Genomic DNA, 16,910 nt, shown 5'->3' with positions numbered 1-16,910 from the left:
AGTATATTCTGTGAAGCCCATTGAGACGTCTCGAAGTCGTGGTAAGGCTCTATATCAAATGCAAGGATTATTATTATCTCCATGGCTTAGTGACCACGAGTTTGAAATCAACCAGTTCTTAAAACAGATGATTATTGCTGTAGTTTTTATATGGTTACTTCCAAAAGGCTTCAACTTTTCCACAACAACCTCCAAATCTAAAATTTCAGCAGAAACCGTGTACATTTTCCATATCACGACAATCCCCCATTTAAAGACATTCCCATTTCCTGCTAAATTGGAGACAGAATAAGTTTTAACTCCTGGTTTAAAAATCTCAGGTGGATCGTTGCGTTCCATTCTAGTTAATGGCTGAAGCCATCAATGTCCATCACTGGCCTGTTATCTGCAAGTAAACTGTCATAGACCTTAAATGATCACCATTCAAACAGGATGTTAAAGGAGAAAAAAGAGACACAAATTGTGAAAGGCTGAATAAAATTGCAACAAGACAGAGACAAAATACTATAAAATATATTGTGTAAGAAAAAAATAAAAGTTTGCTTCACTTCTTTTTCCTTTCCTGGATACACCGCGGGCAAAACCTATGTACAAACAAAAGTGAAAAATAAATAAACAAGCAATGCCATATATAGTATTACATTCTTTCCTCCACCATCGTTCCCTCTGATAATGTTGCATTGAATACAGGTCCCATAAGTGAAAACTGTCCAACTAGTGACTATCTTCCTTGATAGGTGATTGAGGAGGTAAACAGCTCTTTGGAGTTGATCTGGCTGCAAGGTGATATCAGAATCAAGTCAACCGTAACATTTCAAGCCGGTCCACACCAACAGGGTCTGTCACCAGCAGGGTCTCTTGTAAACAAAAATAAATCCACAAGTTCCTACCTAATTTCTGTGCTTGAAACTAAAAAGTATTTACATCCCTGAATGTTCCAATTTATGGATGTACAAACCAGTCTACAGTGTGCCCCTACCATAGCCATTAATACTTACCATTTTCCTTTTGGTTTTGTTGCAAGATCCACACAAGCAAAATGAAACCATTCAATTGGGCACTGTCGGTAAACAACCAGAAAGGAAAAGAAAGCAGCAGATTAATTAACTAATATAACAATAAGGCAATGATTATCCTTTTCCCGTCAATTTATCTCCAAGTTTCTTCCCTTCTTTCTCCTGGTAAGTGTTTTGACTCAGGTACACCAGGGTTTCCTGATTTCTGCTTGCCCTACGGCACCTCACCCAATTTCATTCTTCTTTTGTGAGTCTCAAAGAGGTGTACTAAGAATGCATTAGAATATACAGACAGAAAAAGGCCATTCGGCCCAACTGGTCTACGCCGGTGTTTATGCTCCACATGAGCCTCCTCCTGCTCTTTCTCAACTAAGCTTTCAAGCATAACCTTCTATTCCTTTCTCCCTCATGTATCTATCTAGCTTTCCCTTAAAGATATCTATTCTATTTACCTCAACAACTCCTTGTGGTAGCATGTTCCACATTCCCACCACTCTCTGTGTGAAGAGATTTCTTCTAACTTCCCTATTTGATCTATTTGTGACCATTTTATATTGATGGTCCCTAGTTTTGATCTCCCCCACAAGAGGAAACATCTTCCCTATGTCTACCCCATCAAAACCTTTCATCATTTTAAAGACCTCTATCAGGTCACCCCTTAGGGTACTAATTAGGGTACTAAGAAGTATTAGATTTCTCATACTATAATAATGCCAGCAAAGTGATGAATACCTCTCCATTTAAACTTCTACTAGAATGTACAGAGCTTCAATCTACTCTACCAAGCTCTGTAAAATGGTAAAAGAAAATAAACTCAAACTGTGGAAACATTTCATTTAATTCAGATTGCCCAAACTACCAGGAACTTACATCAGGGTTGTCACAGCCAATCATTTCCCCATATGAAACTTGGTGACACAGACAGTAGGTGGGTTCATTGGGGTCAACTGGCATGTCCAAGACATCGGACGGATGCATTTTCAATACAGAATCAGAATAATCAGACCTAAAGAAAGAAAAGAAACAAAATCATACAAAAATCACATTAAAGAAAGTAAGCCTGAATTTAGAAATACAACTGTCCATCTGCATAAGCGAAACTCAAACCCCACAGCCTATTCCATTATTGAGGAAATTCACATTCCCACAGTGATGGTACCATTCTCCAACTTTTGCTAATAAGAAGTGATTATGACGTAAGTGCAATGAAGTCAGTGGGGATCACTGGGGATCTTTTTCATTGCTTTTCTAGGCACTGCCTCTATACGAGTAAAAAATTCATATTATGCTAATTTATATTATTCTGGAAGTAAAATGTATATGCCCTTATATGCAAGCACAATTTGTATCAACAAGCTTAAGAAAAGTACTGCATAGTGTTACTAAAAATAAACACAATTACCTTGCAGCTCACAGTCAACTCCACTCTCCGCTTCTCCCAAAACACATACAAGGATAAAGCTTAAAAGTAAGAATGTAGGAAAAGAAAGTAATTTCAATATAAAATACTTTCCTCTCAATCTTTACAATGGGTGAAATGGAAGAAAACTCATCTCATAGGATGTTGTATAATCTGACATAATTTTCAATGGCCCAAATGTAAATCAAGCAGAACTCCACAAGGCAAACTTTACTTAGAACAGCTGTCTTTCGTGGTATGATATTCCCTTGTTTCAGATGCTCTAAGCCCATCATTTTTACAAAGCATAACATTTTGCCGTATTGTTCTTATCCTTGGAACTGACTTTGAGAAGTTAAATGTCTTTCTTACCCAGCTTTCTGCTTCTTCTTCTTTGGCGTGTCATCATCTGATCCTTTCCTTCCACGACCTCGTGACCCCCTCTTGTCTTTTTGGTTTCTGGCTTCTCAAAGGTAAAACAAATGAGTGATTTTGGCGTGGTTACAGAATACACATGACTTGACCTCTTTCATTCATTTCTTCATATTTTATACAAATCCCTTTTAAATATCGTTATGAATTAAGCCATTTATGGTAAAACATTCCACATTCAAACAAATTTAGATGAGGGTCTAAAAAGGAAATCCTGCTTCAAAGACTTTCTACAAAACAGAATTCAGTGGATTGCATATTTGACACCAATATTAAGTCAACAGTCTCACTTCACTGAAAACTGCTTTCACTCTCAACACTCATAGTGTTCAGCACACTGATGCAGTCAACCAGATTTTGACTTCCAATACAGTTCCAACAATACCACTGGGGTTGATGTATTAATTGGAATGAAGCTGGGATGAGCAGATTCAGACAAATTTAAATCTCAACTGGGAGACACGGAGATATTCAGGAGCAAAATGTTGAAAAATAGACCAAATAGTAATTACTTACTCTTATTGCCCCTCCCTCCTGAGCTGTCATAGTCACTGGATTCCAGTTTTTCCTTCAGATCAGCTTCAAACCTTGCTAAGTCAGCATCCAGTCGCCTGATATGCTTATCCACCTGCCACGCACATAACCCATCAATGAGACAATTTGACACTAAATTAAAGGTGCTTATTAAACCTTCAGCTCTACATCACTGTGATAAGATCCAAAGAAATACATTAGGTGGTCCAAAGAATTTGGCATGAAACATATCTTTCAGGAATGTCTCAATTAAACTGAAGATGTAGAAGCATCTAGAGTATGTACAGTTCAATTGAAACATTAATTAAAAGATACCTGAAAGCACAGCAATTTTCACACCAATATTAAGTCAACAGTCTCACTCCACTGAAAACTGTTGCACTCTCAACACTCATAGTGTTTCAGCAATTTCTAAGATAACAACATAGTTCTCAAGCTATGTTATTATGAAACCTTTATCTCCTTCTTAAGGAATAAAAATAATCAAGCTGAAGTAATATGTTTAATAATAGAAATTGTAAGTGTTTCTTGAGAATAATTTCCAAGGTAAATTCAAATGAACCATTAAGTCCATATATTTAATGTTACATATATTTGGACTAAACCTCTTTGTGAGGGACAAGCAAACAGATGGCCCACCATTTCATACGTCTGCATAGCGAGCTGCACTTTGTCATCACTGTATTCTTTGCATTTATTGTAAGCACCCTGAATCTTCTTCAGATGCTCCACCCGCTGTTCTGGAGACAGGTCCTTCACATTTGAGACGTATTCGGATGCTAATTTGTCAATCTCCACCTTTTTATCTGCAAACAGTGAATAAGGTATTCAAACAAGACTCACAATCAGCAGATACGGCTCATTATGAATACTTCCTCGTACCCTATCCCGAACGGTCAAATAATCTGTTACCACACACTATCTAGGCTCAAATAAAGAATGACTATTTGCATGAGATACTGAAGATTGTTGGTACCATCAAATTGTACCAACATTAGGCATTCTCTATAAGCACAAAAAAAGGGGGGAAACTTGTCCACAGAAAGCCGGGACCGTGTGATACATTACAAAGGAATCAGAACACTAAGTTAGAACATACTTTTTAACAAGATTTCCCCAAATTGCTAACCTCAATGCATGGGAAATTACAGGGTTAATCTCAATTTTTAACCACCTGACACGTCATGCTTTCATTAACACACTAGGTTACCGGCCATATAACTATCAAATTCAAGGGTTTGCCACATATTTCTGTTCTGCAATACTAAGGACTTATTTCTGCTGTACACACCTTCAGTTCTTTGGTCCAAGTCTCGCATCAGATGGAAAATCCGTTGGAGCTCACAAGGAAGGTTTTCAATACCTGTCAAAGTAGCGTAGAAGTGGCTTAATATTTCATTTTTTCCCTATTTTGTCCTGGCCAACAATCCCCAGAAAAAACAACCAACAACGGCTGTTTGGTGGATGCTGCTGTGCCCAAATTGGTTGCCAAGTTCACCTACGAAATACATTCACTACACTTTTCACATCTTCCTAACATGAAAGGTGAGACACGGTATTTCATATTCAAAGATCTGTTATTTTCAATGGAAATGCTGATTTGACATATGGAATCTCACTCACTTGAGTTACACTTGGCCACATTTTGAAATAAATCTCCCACTTTGCAGCTCTCGTGTGCTGATTACATGTGCCTTTATCATTATTGCGGAAATGTTGGGAGTAACATTTAAACAACAAGATTAACATGGATTGAAAACCAAGAAGATTTTTTTTTGGGGGGAGGGGGGTGGAGAGAGCGACACACTATCAAAGGCAACATGAAATTAGCATGAAACAGTTACTGCTGATGATAAAGGAGTGCCATGAACAGAATCTGGTATATTCCCTCGCTGTTTAAATGTCCTTGGATCGCACTGCAGCACACTCACATACCTGTTGCAATTCACCCTTTCAGACTAAAGCATTCCTCCCTCCCCCACCCCACCACACACACACATACACACCCACACATACACACACAAACACGCATCTGTCAGATTCCTATTTAGTGCCTCTCTGCCTGTAAACCACCAGATCGCCGTTCACCTGCTCTGCCAAATTTATCACTGTATTTCCACTCCCGCGCCTCCCCCGCTCTCTGCCTCGTTAGTTCCCCCACGTCATTTTATTAATTCTTGCATTTGATAAAGCGCTTTTCACGTCTTCTGGACGTCCCAAAGCGCTCAAACGCTTTTTTTTTATACGTCCGTATGCGTTTCATTCAAAGCGCTCTGAGACGCCGTCCGGCGCGGAGGGCGCTATATATTCGTGGAGTCCTGCAGCTCAGTGGTTAGAGCACTCGCTTTGCAACTGAGAGACCCGAGTTCAATTCCAGGCAGAGGGCGAAACCTTGGGCAAGTTTCCTTACTCCACACGCCTAATAATAATCCCTCCAAAACCAAAAACAATAATAAATTGGTCATTTTCAATCCACGACTGTTTGTGGGACATTGCTGTGCGCCATTGGCTGCCGCGTTCGCCCACAAATATACAGTCAATTCACTTTACAGTGTGTTCTGTGAAGCGCTTTGGGACGTCCTCCACGACGTGAAAAACGCTATATCAAATGCAAGGATTATTATTGTTATAAATCCAAGTTGTCGTCGTCGTCGTCGTCGACGATTTCAATTGGGACCGCGGCTCTGCCCGAATCTCCGCCTGAACCCAATCGGCGAAAGCGGCCGCGCCAACCGCATCGTTACGTCACTGTGCCTTCGCAAGGGGTCGAAACCCATTGGGGATTCACTGTTAATTTTTTTAATATATTATTATCATTATTATAAAAAAAACAACACCGATCCCAATCCGCGTCGGGGGACCTGTGTGTGTGTGTGTGTGTGTGTGGCTCCGGGTCTTCGCACTCTCCGCGGGGACCGACGTTTTTTTTCTGACGCGCCGCACGGCGGCGACGGCCGCTCGCGCATGCGCGTGCGCAACCAGCGCCCCCCCCCCCCCCCCACCCCGCGCGGCGGCCGGAAACCTCGAACCTTCCAGAGAGAGAGAAAAAAAACAACTCGTGAACTTCCGAGGAGGAGGGGAGAGGGAGAGGGGGAGGAGGGACGCGCTCGGTTTCTTCCTGAAGTAACTCAGAGGGGGTCTGAGCCGACACACGCTGACCGGATCTCCCCCCCCACTCCTCCGCGTTCACCCGCTAACCCCCCCCCCTCTCCCCCAACCCCGGACATACACAACACACACAGCGCCGTGACACCACTCAACTGGCGATTGACGCGTTTCCGACGAGTTAACGCGCGGTTCACGGAGCGAGCGAGCGGGGGGGGAGGGAATTAAATTGCAGCTCCCAAGTCCAGAGAGAGAGAGAAAGAGAGACAGTCAAACTGAACGGAGAGAGCGAGTTGGTTATGCCCCGCGCGGGCGGGAGCTGTCGGACCCGCCGAGCCGGGCCGGGCCGACCGGGCAGCGCGCGCAGCGCACTCACTGTCCAGGTAGTGCTCCAGGTACATCGCGGTCGCCATCTTGTCATCCTGAAGCCCCCGCCGCGCCACTGAGCATGCGCGGAGCGGAGCGGTTGGAAGACGCGCCAAATTCAAATCCTCGGCGGCCTCATCGACCGGCAACGGTACAACGAGACCATCCCGCGAGGGCTTCGCTTCGCCTTGAGGGGGTAGGTAACGCCGGACACAAGCTTCGGGTCAGTGGGGCTGCCAAGCGGCACTTGCGTTCCGTCACGACCGACGGAAGAAATGTTAGGAGGGGGTTGGTTTTGCTACCCACCACCCAGGTTCTAATCTTCCTTCAAATGTTGGGCCCTATATGTGGAGACCAATCTTTTTTTTTTAAGTGACTTTTAATATCCATCTGAAGGGGCACTCGGGACCTCGGCTTTAACCTCTCATCCGAAGGACAGACAGCTCCTCCCGTCAATGCAAACCCACCGCGCCCACCGCGCCCCCCCACCCCCGCCCTGCATTGGAGTGCCATCTTGGACTAACGCTGCTGTTCGCGGACTATTCACGGGGGTTCAAATTCGCTGCCGAGTCCAGCGCCGAAAGTGCGCAATCGCCGACCATTCGCACTCAAAAAAAAATTCTCGTGAAGCTCTTTGGCGGCTTTTTTATTGAAAAAAAAAGAAAAAAAAAAAGACGTGCGATCCCGAGCCCTCGTCCCCCAAAAAATGCCGAGGACGGAAACCGGAGACGGCAAGAAATACAATAACCCGACAGGGGCGAGTCGGGTTGAGTCGGCACATAAAAGGGGAGTGCAAAAAAAAAAGACGGGATGGCCACAGACGGTGTCCACACACACACACACACACGAACTCTGAAGCTCTCGAGTTCAGAGAAGAAGGCGGTGGTTTCGAAAAAAAAATGGCGATTGCATCAGCCGGACGGTGGGTGGCGCTGTGACTTGGTGTGTACACATGTTTCTCCTCTCCTCCTCCGGTGGCGCTTTGCTCTGCTTTTTGCCGCCTCTCGTCTCGCCGCGCGGGTGAACATGTCGGGCAGGAGAGGGGCTCTGATCGTGCTGGAGGGGGTGGACCGGGCCGGGAAGACGACGCAGTGCAGGAAGCTGCTGGACGCGCTGCAGAGGGAAGGCCACAGGGCTGAGCTCCTGCGGTTCCCCGGTACGGAGTAGGGGCCGAGGGAGTGGGGGAGGGGGCGCAGTTCTGGAGGGAAGATGAAGGTCCCCCCTCCCCCCACTCCCCTCCCCCCACTCCTCCTTGGAAGAGACATCTTTCCCCGATAGCCTCAACCCTCACATTTTCTCACTCGGTTCTCGTGTCTTCCTCTTGTAATTCCTTCCAAATGAGAGCGAGAAGAAACAATAATAATAATGATATAATGATAATAATAATAATAATCTTTTGCATTTGGTATGAACCCCCCTTTTTTCGCCACACGGGAGAACCTTCCCCTCCCCACCCCCCCACCCCCCACTCCCTTCACGCCAGTCTCCCACAAGCGTCCGCGGCACTAAGCAAATTATTGCCGGCCAGGCCGCCCGCGCGCCCGGAGGGAGACGACGCCTTTCTCTTGTCGGTTGGCGCGCGGGAAAGAACTGGCATAGTTTAGAGAGGCGGCGCGTTGACGGTTCAAAGCAATTTGCAGTCATCGACTTATCCATCACAGCGCCTGTTTTTTTGCCAATCGTTAGACCGACGAAGACAGCCGATCAGCTCATAACTGCACAAGAGGGTTTAATAAGCCTTCAGCCACTGCGCCCCGAGGCTCTGGAACTGCCTTCCTCACTCCCTTCGTCTCGCTCCCTCCCTTCCCATTTTCAGGTCTCTGCTGAAGACCTTTCTTTTCGACCGCGGCTTTGGTCACCTTCCCCCCCCCCTCCCCTCGGCTCGGTCCTGGGATCCTAAACTGTAAAGCGCTCTGGGACGCCATTCGGGGTGGAGGGTGCTGTATAAATCCAAGTTGTTGTTGAAAACACTTAATACATTAGATTTTAAGGTGCATTGGAGTCAGTGTCGGGGTATTCGGTGATTGTGATTGAAGGCATATAATGATCTGCAAACTAAACTTTTAACTTTATTCAAACTCGCAGATAACCATTTGTGGAGAAGACCTCTCATTTCAGATCATTTTTCTTTCGTGCCAAAAAGTTTAAGAGCGTCTCTAGCTCCTTCCTCTCACCATCGCATTCATCTCACCAGCAGTTGGCAAACCACCTTTATTGCTTGCCTGCAGTTCTGTGTGCTCATTCCTCAAGCAGATTGGTTTGTCGGCTGCACCCCTCCATTATGTGCCATTACGAGGAGTCAAATACTCATTTGTCGGAGATACATTTGCCTACAAAATACACAATCACGATACTTTACAGTAAATTAAATGAAGCCTCTTGAGATGCTGTCCCGATATGAAACGTGCCATTTCAAATGCAAGGATTATTATTAATAATAGCAGTGAGTTTATTAGTAAGTGGACAGGACCAGCAACAACTTGTGTTTATTTAGTGCCCTTCACTCTGAGTGCTTAGTATTCACCATCAAAACTACTGACTGCTTTTTCAGTTCATTTTTAATTCAGAACAATGACTGTAAGCAGATCACTGCAAATTATGGGTCCAGTGGAAATTTATATCTTTATAATCTTTGGGTGTTTTTTTGTGTTGATCGATTTATCGATCCCATAATTTAGCAATAGCTAAAGGCCCGAATACTTTGCCATTTTACTGTGTCAGAAAGATTTCCACGCATCTTGCTGATAAAGGATATAGGATGCTTGAAACTCTGCTACTTTCTTGTGCGTAATTCAGCACTTAGAAAGTAACAGAAAGGAGAACTCCTACTCTGCCACAATAATGCTCCATAATTTTAATCTCTGTGAAGGACCCCCCCCCTCCCCTACTGCGGCAGATCCATGTCACACCAGCCACCTGAGTGACCTGTCAAGTGATATTGATGATCATTGACAATTTGTAACAAATTGTGGAAAATTGTAGGATCTGGACAGATTTTTCTAACTCATTTAATTATAATAACTCACATTTATACAGTCCCCTTATGCAGGGTAGCGTCCCAGAGGCTTGACAGTGGCAGAGCAGAACGCCGAGCCAGGGGGAGGTGACCGTAGGCACAGTTGAAGAGGAAAGTCTTCAGGCACAAACTGAATATTTTGTGCGTGATCGTAGACCTGCAAATATTGTAATAATAATCCTTGATTTGATGTAGCACCATAACACATCGTTGAGCTGTCTTCAAGCGCTTCACAGAATATATTGTAAAGTGGATTGACTGTATTTTATGGGCGAAATGCAAATATTGTGCAGGAATACTTTTAAAAAGCCAGCCCCACAAAAGATATAGATTTAATAAGCACAGCATGCAAAGTTGTAAATATTATCAGCTGAACAGACCTCTTAAAATATTGAGTCAAAAGACATTTTATAAAAGAAAACAGATAAATAGGAAGTTTTGAAAGAAAATTAACATTTTAAAATTACAGAGGTAAAAGCAGAAATAAATAATAACTTTTCTCCTCTATATACCAATTTATTTAAAAATATAACCATTGCTCAAACTTGATATTTTTAAAAATTTTCTTGTGTGAATGGTCACTTCAAAATCTCCTTCAATCAGACTGTGTCTTGGGAAGACATGATAACATGAATTTTCATACACGATGGTGACTCATCGGCTACATCTCCTAGTCTCTGACTTGGAAGCCTGGACTATGTTGCAAGGCTACCAACTCTTAGTACAGTGGGTAAGAATGTATTTCAATTAGCTCGTCATTCTGAAAACAAGTCATATAGAAGGATAGCAGAAAATTCGATGCCCTTTGGTGCTCAATAACAGCAGTAAGTGAATAATGCAGGAAGCGGTCATAAAAATCCCCAGCTGGATTTATTCTGACAAGACTTCGGCACGTCTGACATGATTCAGTACTAAACGAGTTATAGTATAACTGGCAGAATAGAAGCGACATTGGTGGCTGGACCTCATCCAAACCTAATTTTTCTAACTTTTCATTTACTTCCAATGAATAGAATTCCAATGAACAAAAACATTTGCCGTTAACTCCCACTGTATAGGTACCAATTGTTTCCCATTCATTTCCATTGAATTTAATTCCAAAGGACCCAACTAAATCCTATTCCCTCATTGAATTCCAATGAACCAAGCCATTTCCCATTCATTTTAGAGTACGGAAAAAACACATACCCAATTTTCCAATATTTATTGTTCAATGGATTACAGTGCTCATCCAAGGACAACTTGTTCCCAGAAAATAAAGGGCGATTTAGGAAAACAGGTAGTACAGCCACATGCTGGACCAAACGATTCCCTTTGCAGAAAATGTCTGTTTCTAATCTGGAATCAACTGCAAAGTATGAAGTACAAACTATACCTTAATCTGAATGCTCATCAACTCCACTTAATAGAACACTGATGGATGATCTCATTGTGCAATCCTTGCATATTCTGTGCACATTCCTGCTTGGAGGGATGGGTAGCAACATTTGAAAATATCTGGCACTATTTTGCCATTCCATGAATGGGTTCACAGATATGCAAGGATTGCACAATGAGATCATCCATCAAATTGCACATTTGTGATCATGCATGTAAATTCTTAATAAATGATATAGAGAGGTTTATTTTAAATCAGGAAACAGCCTGACTAAAACAGTGCGTTTACAGCTGCATTTGGCAGCAAGCAGCACAAATGTTCTGAAGAAAAATATTCTTTGCGAAATAGAAAAGTAAATATGTAGATATCAACAAAGGAGGATGTCAGCCATTTACTCTGAGTAATTCTACTCTATAGGAGCTGACTGCTGGCACAAACTCCCATAAGTTACTGTGTGATGGTGCTGACAGCATCACCATCCAAGGATGTACACTCCACCTTACTAAGCCAGACCAGAACCTTGGCATCTTGTTTGACCCTCAACTATTCTTTCTACCCCACATCCGTGCCTTGACCCGCTCTGCCTTCCCCCACCTCCACAACAATGTTGCCTGCTTCACGTCCCCAGCCTTGCCCGCCCCACCATTGGTAGGTGGGCCTTCAACCACTCTGCCCCCACCCTCTGGAACTCCACTCCATTGTGGAGTCCTGTAGCTCAGTGGTTAGAGCACTCGCTTTGCAAGTGAGAGACCTAAGTTCAATTCCAGGCAGAGGGCGAAACCTTGGGCAAGTTTCCTTACTCCACACAGAGCCTAATAATAATCCCTCCAAAAACAATAATAAATTGGTCATTTTCAATCCACGACTGTTTGTGAGACATTGCTGTGCGCAATTGGCTGCCGCGTTCGCCCACAAATATGCAGTCAATTTACTTTATAGTATATTCCGTGAAGTGCTATGGGACATCTAGAAGACGTGAAAAGCGCTATATCAAATGCAAGGATTATTATTCCACAGTCCTTCCACCTCGCCCCCTCCCTTCTTCAAGACCCATCTCAAGACCCTCCTCTTTGACTGTGCTTTCAATCACCCTCCTCCCACTGCCCTTCACCTTCTCCAATCCTGATCCCCAGCTTGGGTACAAAACACCTACTGTCCAGCGCCTTGGAACATCCGACGTGAAAGGCGCTATATAAAAATAATATTGTAGTTGAAAAAAGTTACTGCTGCAATTATAGAAGATTGAGGTCCCGTCTGCGTGTTCAGGTGAATGTTAAGGATCTCATGACATTATGTGAAGTGGGAAGGGATTTTCTCCTGGTTTCCGAGCCAACAATCGCTTTGATTATTGTTTTAAAGAAGGTTATTTACTTTATGGCTGTTTGTGGGACAGTACGCTGTGCAAATTAGTCATTATGTTTGCCTACAAATATACCTTCATTACACTGAAAAGAATACTTTGTGAATTGTTTGGAAATGTTTTGAGGCGATAATGTGCTATATCAAATGTAAGGATTATTAATTTGAATGCAGCATCAAAAATTCCATAACTTTTGCTGAATTTACTTCTTTGCAGCAGGAACTGAAGGCAAGTTTCAGCACTATTGTTGATTGATTCAGTGGAAACATTGAAAAATAACACCATGTGAGGATGTTCGAATAGGGTAGTAGTGATTATAATTTGTGATCGTCTCTCATTCTCTGTTAGACCGAGGCACTGCAATTGGGCAGCTGATCAACTCGTACCTAGAGAAGAAGAGCAACCTAGAGGATCACACTGTACATCTGCTTTTTGCAGCAAATAGATGGGAACGAGTGTAAGTCGTGTTTATGTTTCTGGATCAGGTACATTGGTTCTTTAATTGGCATCATTGTGGTTGGCAGTAAATAGGATGTGAACATGGAACACATTGCTATCTAGTACATGAAGTACTATGACACACACGATTTACCCTTGTTATTCTCAATTTTATTATTTTAATTCTTTGTTTCACTTTTAAGTAGAGCCAAGGGCTTGGATCACTGTGCATTAGGTGCAATTTTGCCTGCAGCACAATTCCTCCTCTATGCCAAATCGTGGTCTTCACTCTCTTCCCCCACCCCCAAAAAACACTGCTGAGCACAAATTTTCAAGAACTGTTAATTCTTCTATCATATTCAGACACTCCTAAGGTTCTTACGCAGGCTGCTGCTCTATTAATATCAATCTACTGTTGTACTTTGATTCTGTGCTTAGCTATTAGCTAAGTTATTTAAATCTGTCTATTAAAACAAATCAGTTTTGATTCAGTTAGTTTTCACCTGTGCTAATAAAGTAATACCACTTATGCAAAGAGGCGGTGCTATTGAAGGCTGACACTATCGTATTAATTTTTAAAAGGTGGTGGTTATAATCACCAGGAAGGTTGTATCAATCGAGCGAGTGTGAAGGTCTACTTCGTGGTCTGCTTAAGAGAGCTGATTAACTGGAGTTACAGAAAGCCTTTGTCAAATGTAACGATGGCATCCGTACCAATGAAAAAAGCTCATCTGTGTTCATTCACCTTATTCTTAAATCTTGTTACGTTTGATTCTGTGCGGTAAGTATTCCAAAAACTTGAAGCAAAAAAGTTAAATCAATTTTGAAGCAGGAAATTAAATTGGGCAATTGTTTGAGTAACACCACAGAGATTGGAGAATAGAGAATAGGATTTTAAGGCACAGTTAGTACTCCTTATTGCCTCTTTAGTTAATGTGAACCCTGTCACTGTTACAGGCCACTGATTAAAGAGAAACTGCAGCAAGGTATAACGCTGATCGTGGACAGGTATGCCTTTTCCGGCGTCGCTTTCACAAGTGCCAAACCGGTGAGTACAAACATTTGGAGCAAAGGGGTGGAGAAGGGGGAAGGAAAGTGGTTGCACAATTTGATTGAATGCCTGGAATGGCTGATTCAAATAAAGGTATGGAACTTTTTATTTCCCGTTTTGCCAAATTTCTTCCTTTAAATTTGTTTATCTTTTTCGGTGTAGTTCTACTAGCAGGACTTATCCTGTATCTACTGCACATGACAAAGGGGAGAAACAAACTTGTGACTTTCTTTCCTATATGGCTTAGCACTACCAAATGGTGATGTTACCAACCAGGTCATCATTTGCAAGTAGTGTGCCACATCATTTGCAGGTCCATTACAGGAAGCTTTAAGAGCAAACCTTTGGTTTGGTTGGTGAGTTCCTTAACCTGTTTGGGGCCAGGGAATCCTTCAGGCTGATCCAAAATCCTAGAAATATAAATGGCCATCACCTGCCTCAGTTCAAGCAGAGATTTTTTTAAAACTAAATGCATCGGTTCTTAATGTAATTGCCTTTCTTTCAATGAACTTCCCAAAACAGGAATTTACATTGACATGGTGCAAACAGCCAGACGTTGGTATCCCAAAGCCAGACTTAATCCTGTTCCTTCAGCTGAGCCCTTCAGATGCCATGAAGCGAGGGGACTTTGGAAACGAGCGGTATGAGAATCGCCACTTCCAGGAACAGGTGCTGAGACAATTCAATGAACTGATGCAAGATGAGAACTTAAACTGGAAGGTATGGAAAAAGGCATCACCAAATGAGCCCGACTCATCTTCCCGTTCTCTGAGTGATAGAGATGAGCCTTTTCACTAATACAATTTCTTTTCCCCTTTGCAATCAGGTGATGGATGCTTCCCAATGTATTGATGATTTACATCAAGAGATAAAGTCTCACACAGAGAAAGTGATGGAACAAGTTGGAGACAATCCAATCAGAGACCTATGGCGATAAGCGTTCTCTCTTTGACAGAGGGCAAAGTATCTCATGACAAAATTAGTTCAACTCTTTTACCATTCCCTAAATTTACTTTCAAAAGACAGGAGACATTTATTATTTATGTTGTAAAAATCATTTTTATCGACCAAGAATTCAAACCATGAAAGCTGGAAATTGAACCTAAGAAGCAGCTTTCAGGGGTGGATCACATTCAGCCACATTGGCAACTCTGAATGTTAAAGGTAATTCAACCAGAATAGGTTGCCCTGATCCACTGTCAGAAATCTGAAATAAGATCAATGATGAAATATCAGGAGAGAGAACATTTGCTTTTGTTTTTTTTTATTTTAACTTTTTTTTAAATACTCACATGAAGTTTTCTGGTGTGAGAAATAACAGCCATGAAATGTCTTGAGTAACATCTCTATGAAAGCTCTCAAAGTCAACAATGTATTAGAATTCTAACATTGGTCCAACATTTGTAAAAGATGTCTCTTGTTTTCCAGATAAGCAGATCCTATTAATTACTAACATGTTTCAATTATTTTTGGTGCTCGGGTGCAAAGATTGTGGTCATCAGTGTACTCATGTCACTGGGATCTGTTACATTTTGTATGAGATTGTAACACTCAAACATGTAGGTTAGTATTTCAGTGTTAACTATTTGAGTTAAGTAACTACCATTTTTTATAAAATGCTGAAATAAATTCTGTATTTACAATTACAAATCAAAAGTGTCAAAAATGAGTTGTGAGTAGTAATTGTTACCTGGCTAGGAAAAAGATTACCAAGGTCAGGAATTGAATACATCTTAACACATTCCACTTTAAACTAATGCTCAGTGAGGAAGACTTATTGCTTCTGTCAGGAATGATGACAACAGGATTGCCTGTGGGACTCAACTGGTAGCGTAATGCAACAAGAAAGCTAACCTGCTGGGAAATGGAACAAGTGGAGGCTGGTGAGGATTGGGGTGACATGTGAGAAAAGTTTAACGTAGAATATGGAACACATTAGATAAGGGACAGTTGACAGGTAGGATAGCCCTAGCTAGACAAGCAGCAGACAGTTTGCCAGATGATGCTTTCAGTGGCACGCTATCCAATTTTAACTGGTCGAACTCCAACAGTACCCCAACCCACACTCTGGGGTCCCCTTGGCTTTTGCCAACCTACCTAATATTCTCCAGAATTAGGCAAGGAGAGAATGTGGATTCTGTTCCAGTCGGTAATTTCCATGTATATAATAATAATAATCCTTGCATTTGATATAGCGCTTTTCACGTCGGGAGGACGTCCCAGAGTGCTTCACAGAATACACTGTAAAGTGAATTGACTGTATATTTGTGGGCGAATGTGGCAGCCAATTGCGCACAGCAATGTCCCACAAACAGTCGTAGATTGAAAATGACCAATTTATTATTGTTTTGTTTTTGGAGGGATTATTATTAGGCTCTGTGTGGAGTAAGGAAACTTGCCCAAGGTTTCGCCCTCTGCCTGGAATAGGTTGCATACGTGGAATCCTGGTTTTAATTTAGGTAAATTTCTCCATGAAACATTAAAGATATAAATAGTCACATGCTAACATCAAGACTCTTACCACCATCATTGGATAGCGTGCTATTGAAAGCATCATTTGGTAAACTGTCTGCTGCTTGTCAGCTAGGGCTATCCTACCTGTCAACTGTCCCTTATTTAATGTGCTCCATCTTCTATGTTAAACTTTTCTCAAAAGAGTCAAAGAACACAGGAACCAGACGCTATTATATCTCTGCTTTTGATAGGTTAGAAGACTGATACTCATCAATTTCATTATCGATTGAATTGCAATCTGCCTCGATTCGAAAAAAAGAGTTGGAAACGCGTTGGATGAATGTAGTCTCTGATATAAAAA

General features: G+C 42.2%; 2 protein-coding genes across 4 annotated transcripts; one reads left to right on the top strand and one right to left on the bottom strand.

The window, feature by feature from the left end:
- Positions 1–37: 37 nt before the first annotated feature.
- On the bottom strand, positions 38–6,930 carry ing5a (inhibitor of growth family, member 5a). 2 transcript variants are annotated; one of them, XM_007886865.2, is made up of 8 exons: positions 6,863–6,930; positions 4,673–4,744; positions 4,021–4,187; positions 3,364–3,475; positions 2,788–2,881; positions 1,887–2,022; positions 999–1,060; positions 38–584 (listed from the first exon to the last, which is right to left on the bottom strand). In XM_007886865.2, the coding sequence occupies exons 1-8, from the start codon at positions 6,897–6,899 to the stop codon at positions 545–547; spliced, it is 720 nt and encodes a 239-aa protein (XP_007885056.1). In that variant the 5' UTR covers positions 6,900–6,930; the 3' UTR covers positions 38–544. The 2 variants fall into 2 exon arrangements, with proteins under 2 accessions (XP_007885056.1, XP_042194946.1); XM_042339012.1 differs by having other exon boundaries at positions 2,788–2,878.
- Positions 6,931–7,354: 424 nt separating this feature from the next.
- Positions 7,355–15,745, top strand: dtymk (deoxythymidylate kinase (thymidylate kinase)). Of its 2 annotated transcripts, none has more exons than XM_042339013.1 (5): positions 7,355–7,774; positions 12,955–13,063; positions 14,002–14,092; positions 14,618–14,815; positions 14,922–15,745. In XM_042339013.1, exons 1-5 carry the CDS (start codon positions 7,663–7,665, stop codon positions 15,030–15,032), a joined length of 621 nt encoding a protein of 206 aa, XP_042194947.1. In that variant the 5' UTR covers positions 7,355–7,662; the 3' UTR covers positions 15,033–15,745. The 2 variants fall into 2 exon arrangements, with proteins under 2 accessions (XP_042194947.1, XP_007884995.1); XM_007886804.2 differs by lacking the exon at positions 7,355–7,774 and adding an exon at positions 7,808–8,008.
- The last annotated feature ends 1,165 nt before the right edge of the window (positions 15,746–16,910 follow it).

Source organism: Callorhinchus milii, unplaced genomic scaffold (assembly GCF_018977255.1).
Source record: "Callorhinchus milii isolate IMCB2004 unplaced genomic scaffold, IMCB_Cmil_1.0 Scaffold11, whole genome shotgun sequence".
NCBI lineage: Eukaryota > Metazoa > Chordata > Chondrichthyes > Chimaeriformes > Callorhinchidae > Callorhinchus > Callorhinchus milii.
The sequence above is the reverse complement of the archived record's forward strand: the minus strand, read 5'-3'. Positions and strand labels throughout refer to the sequence as shown.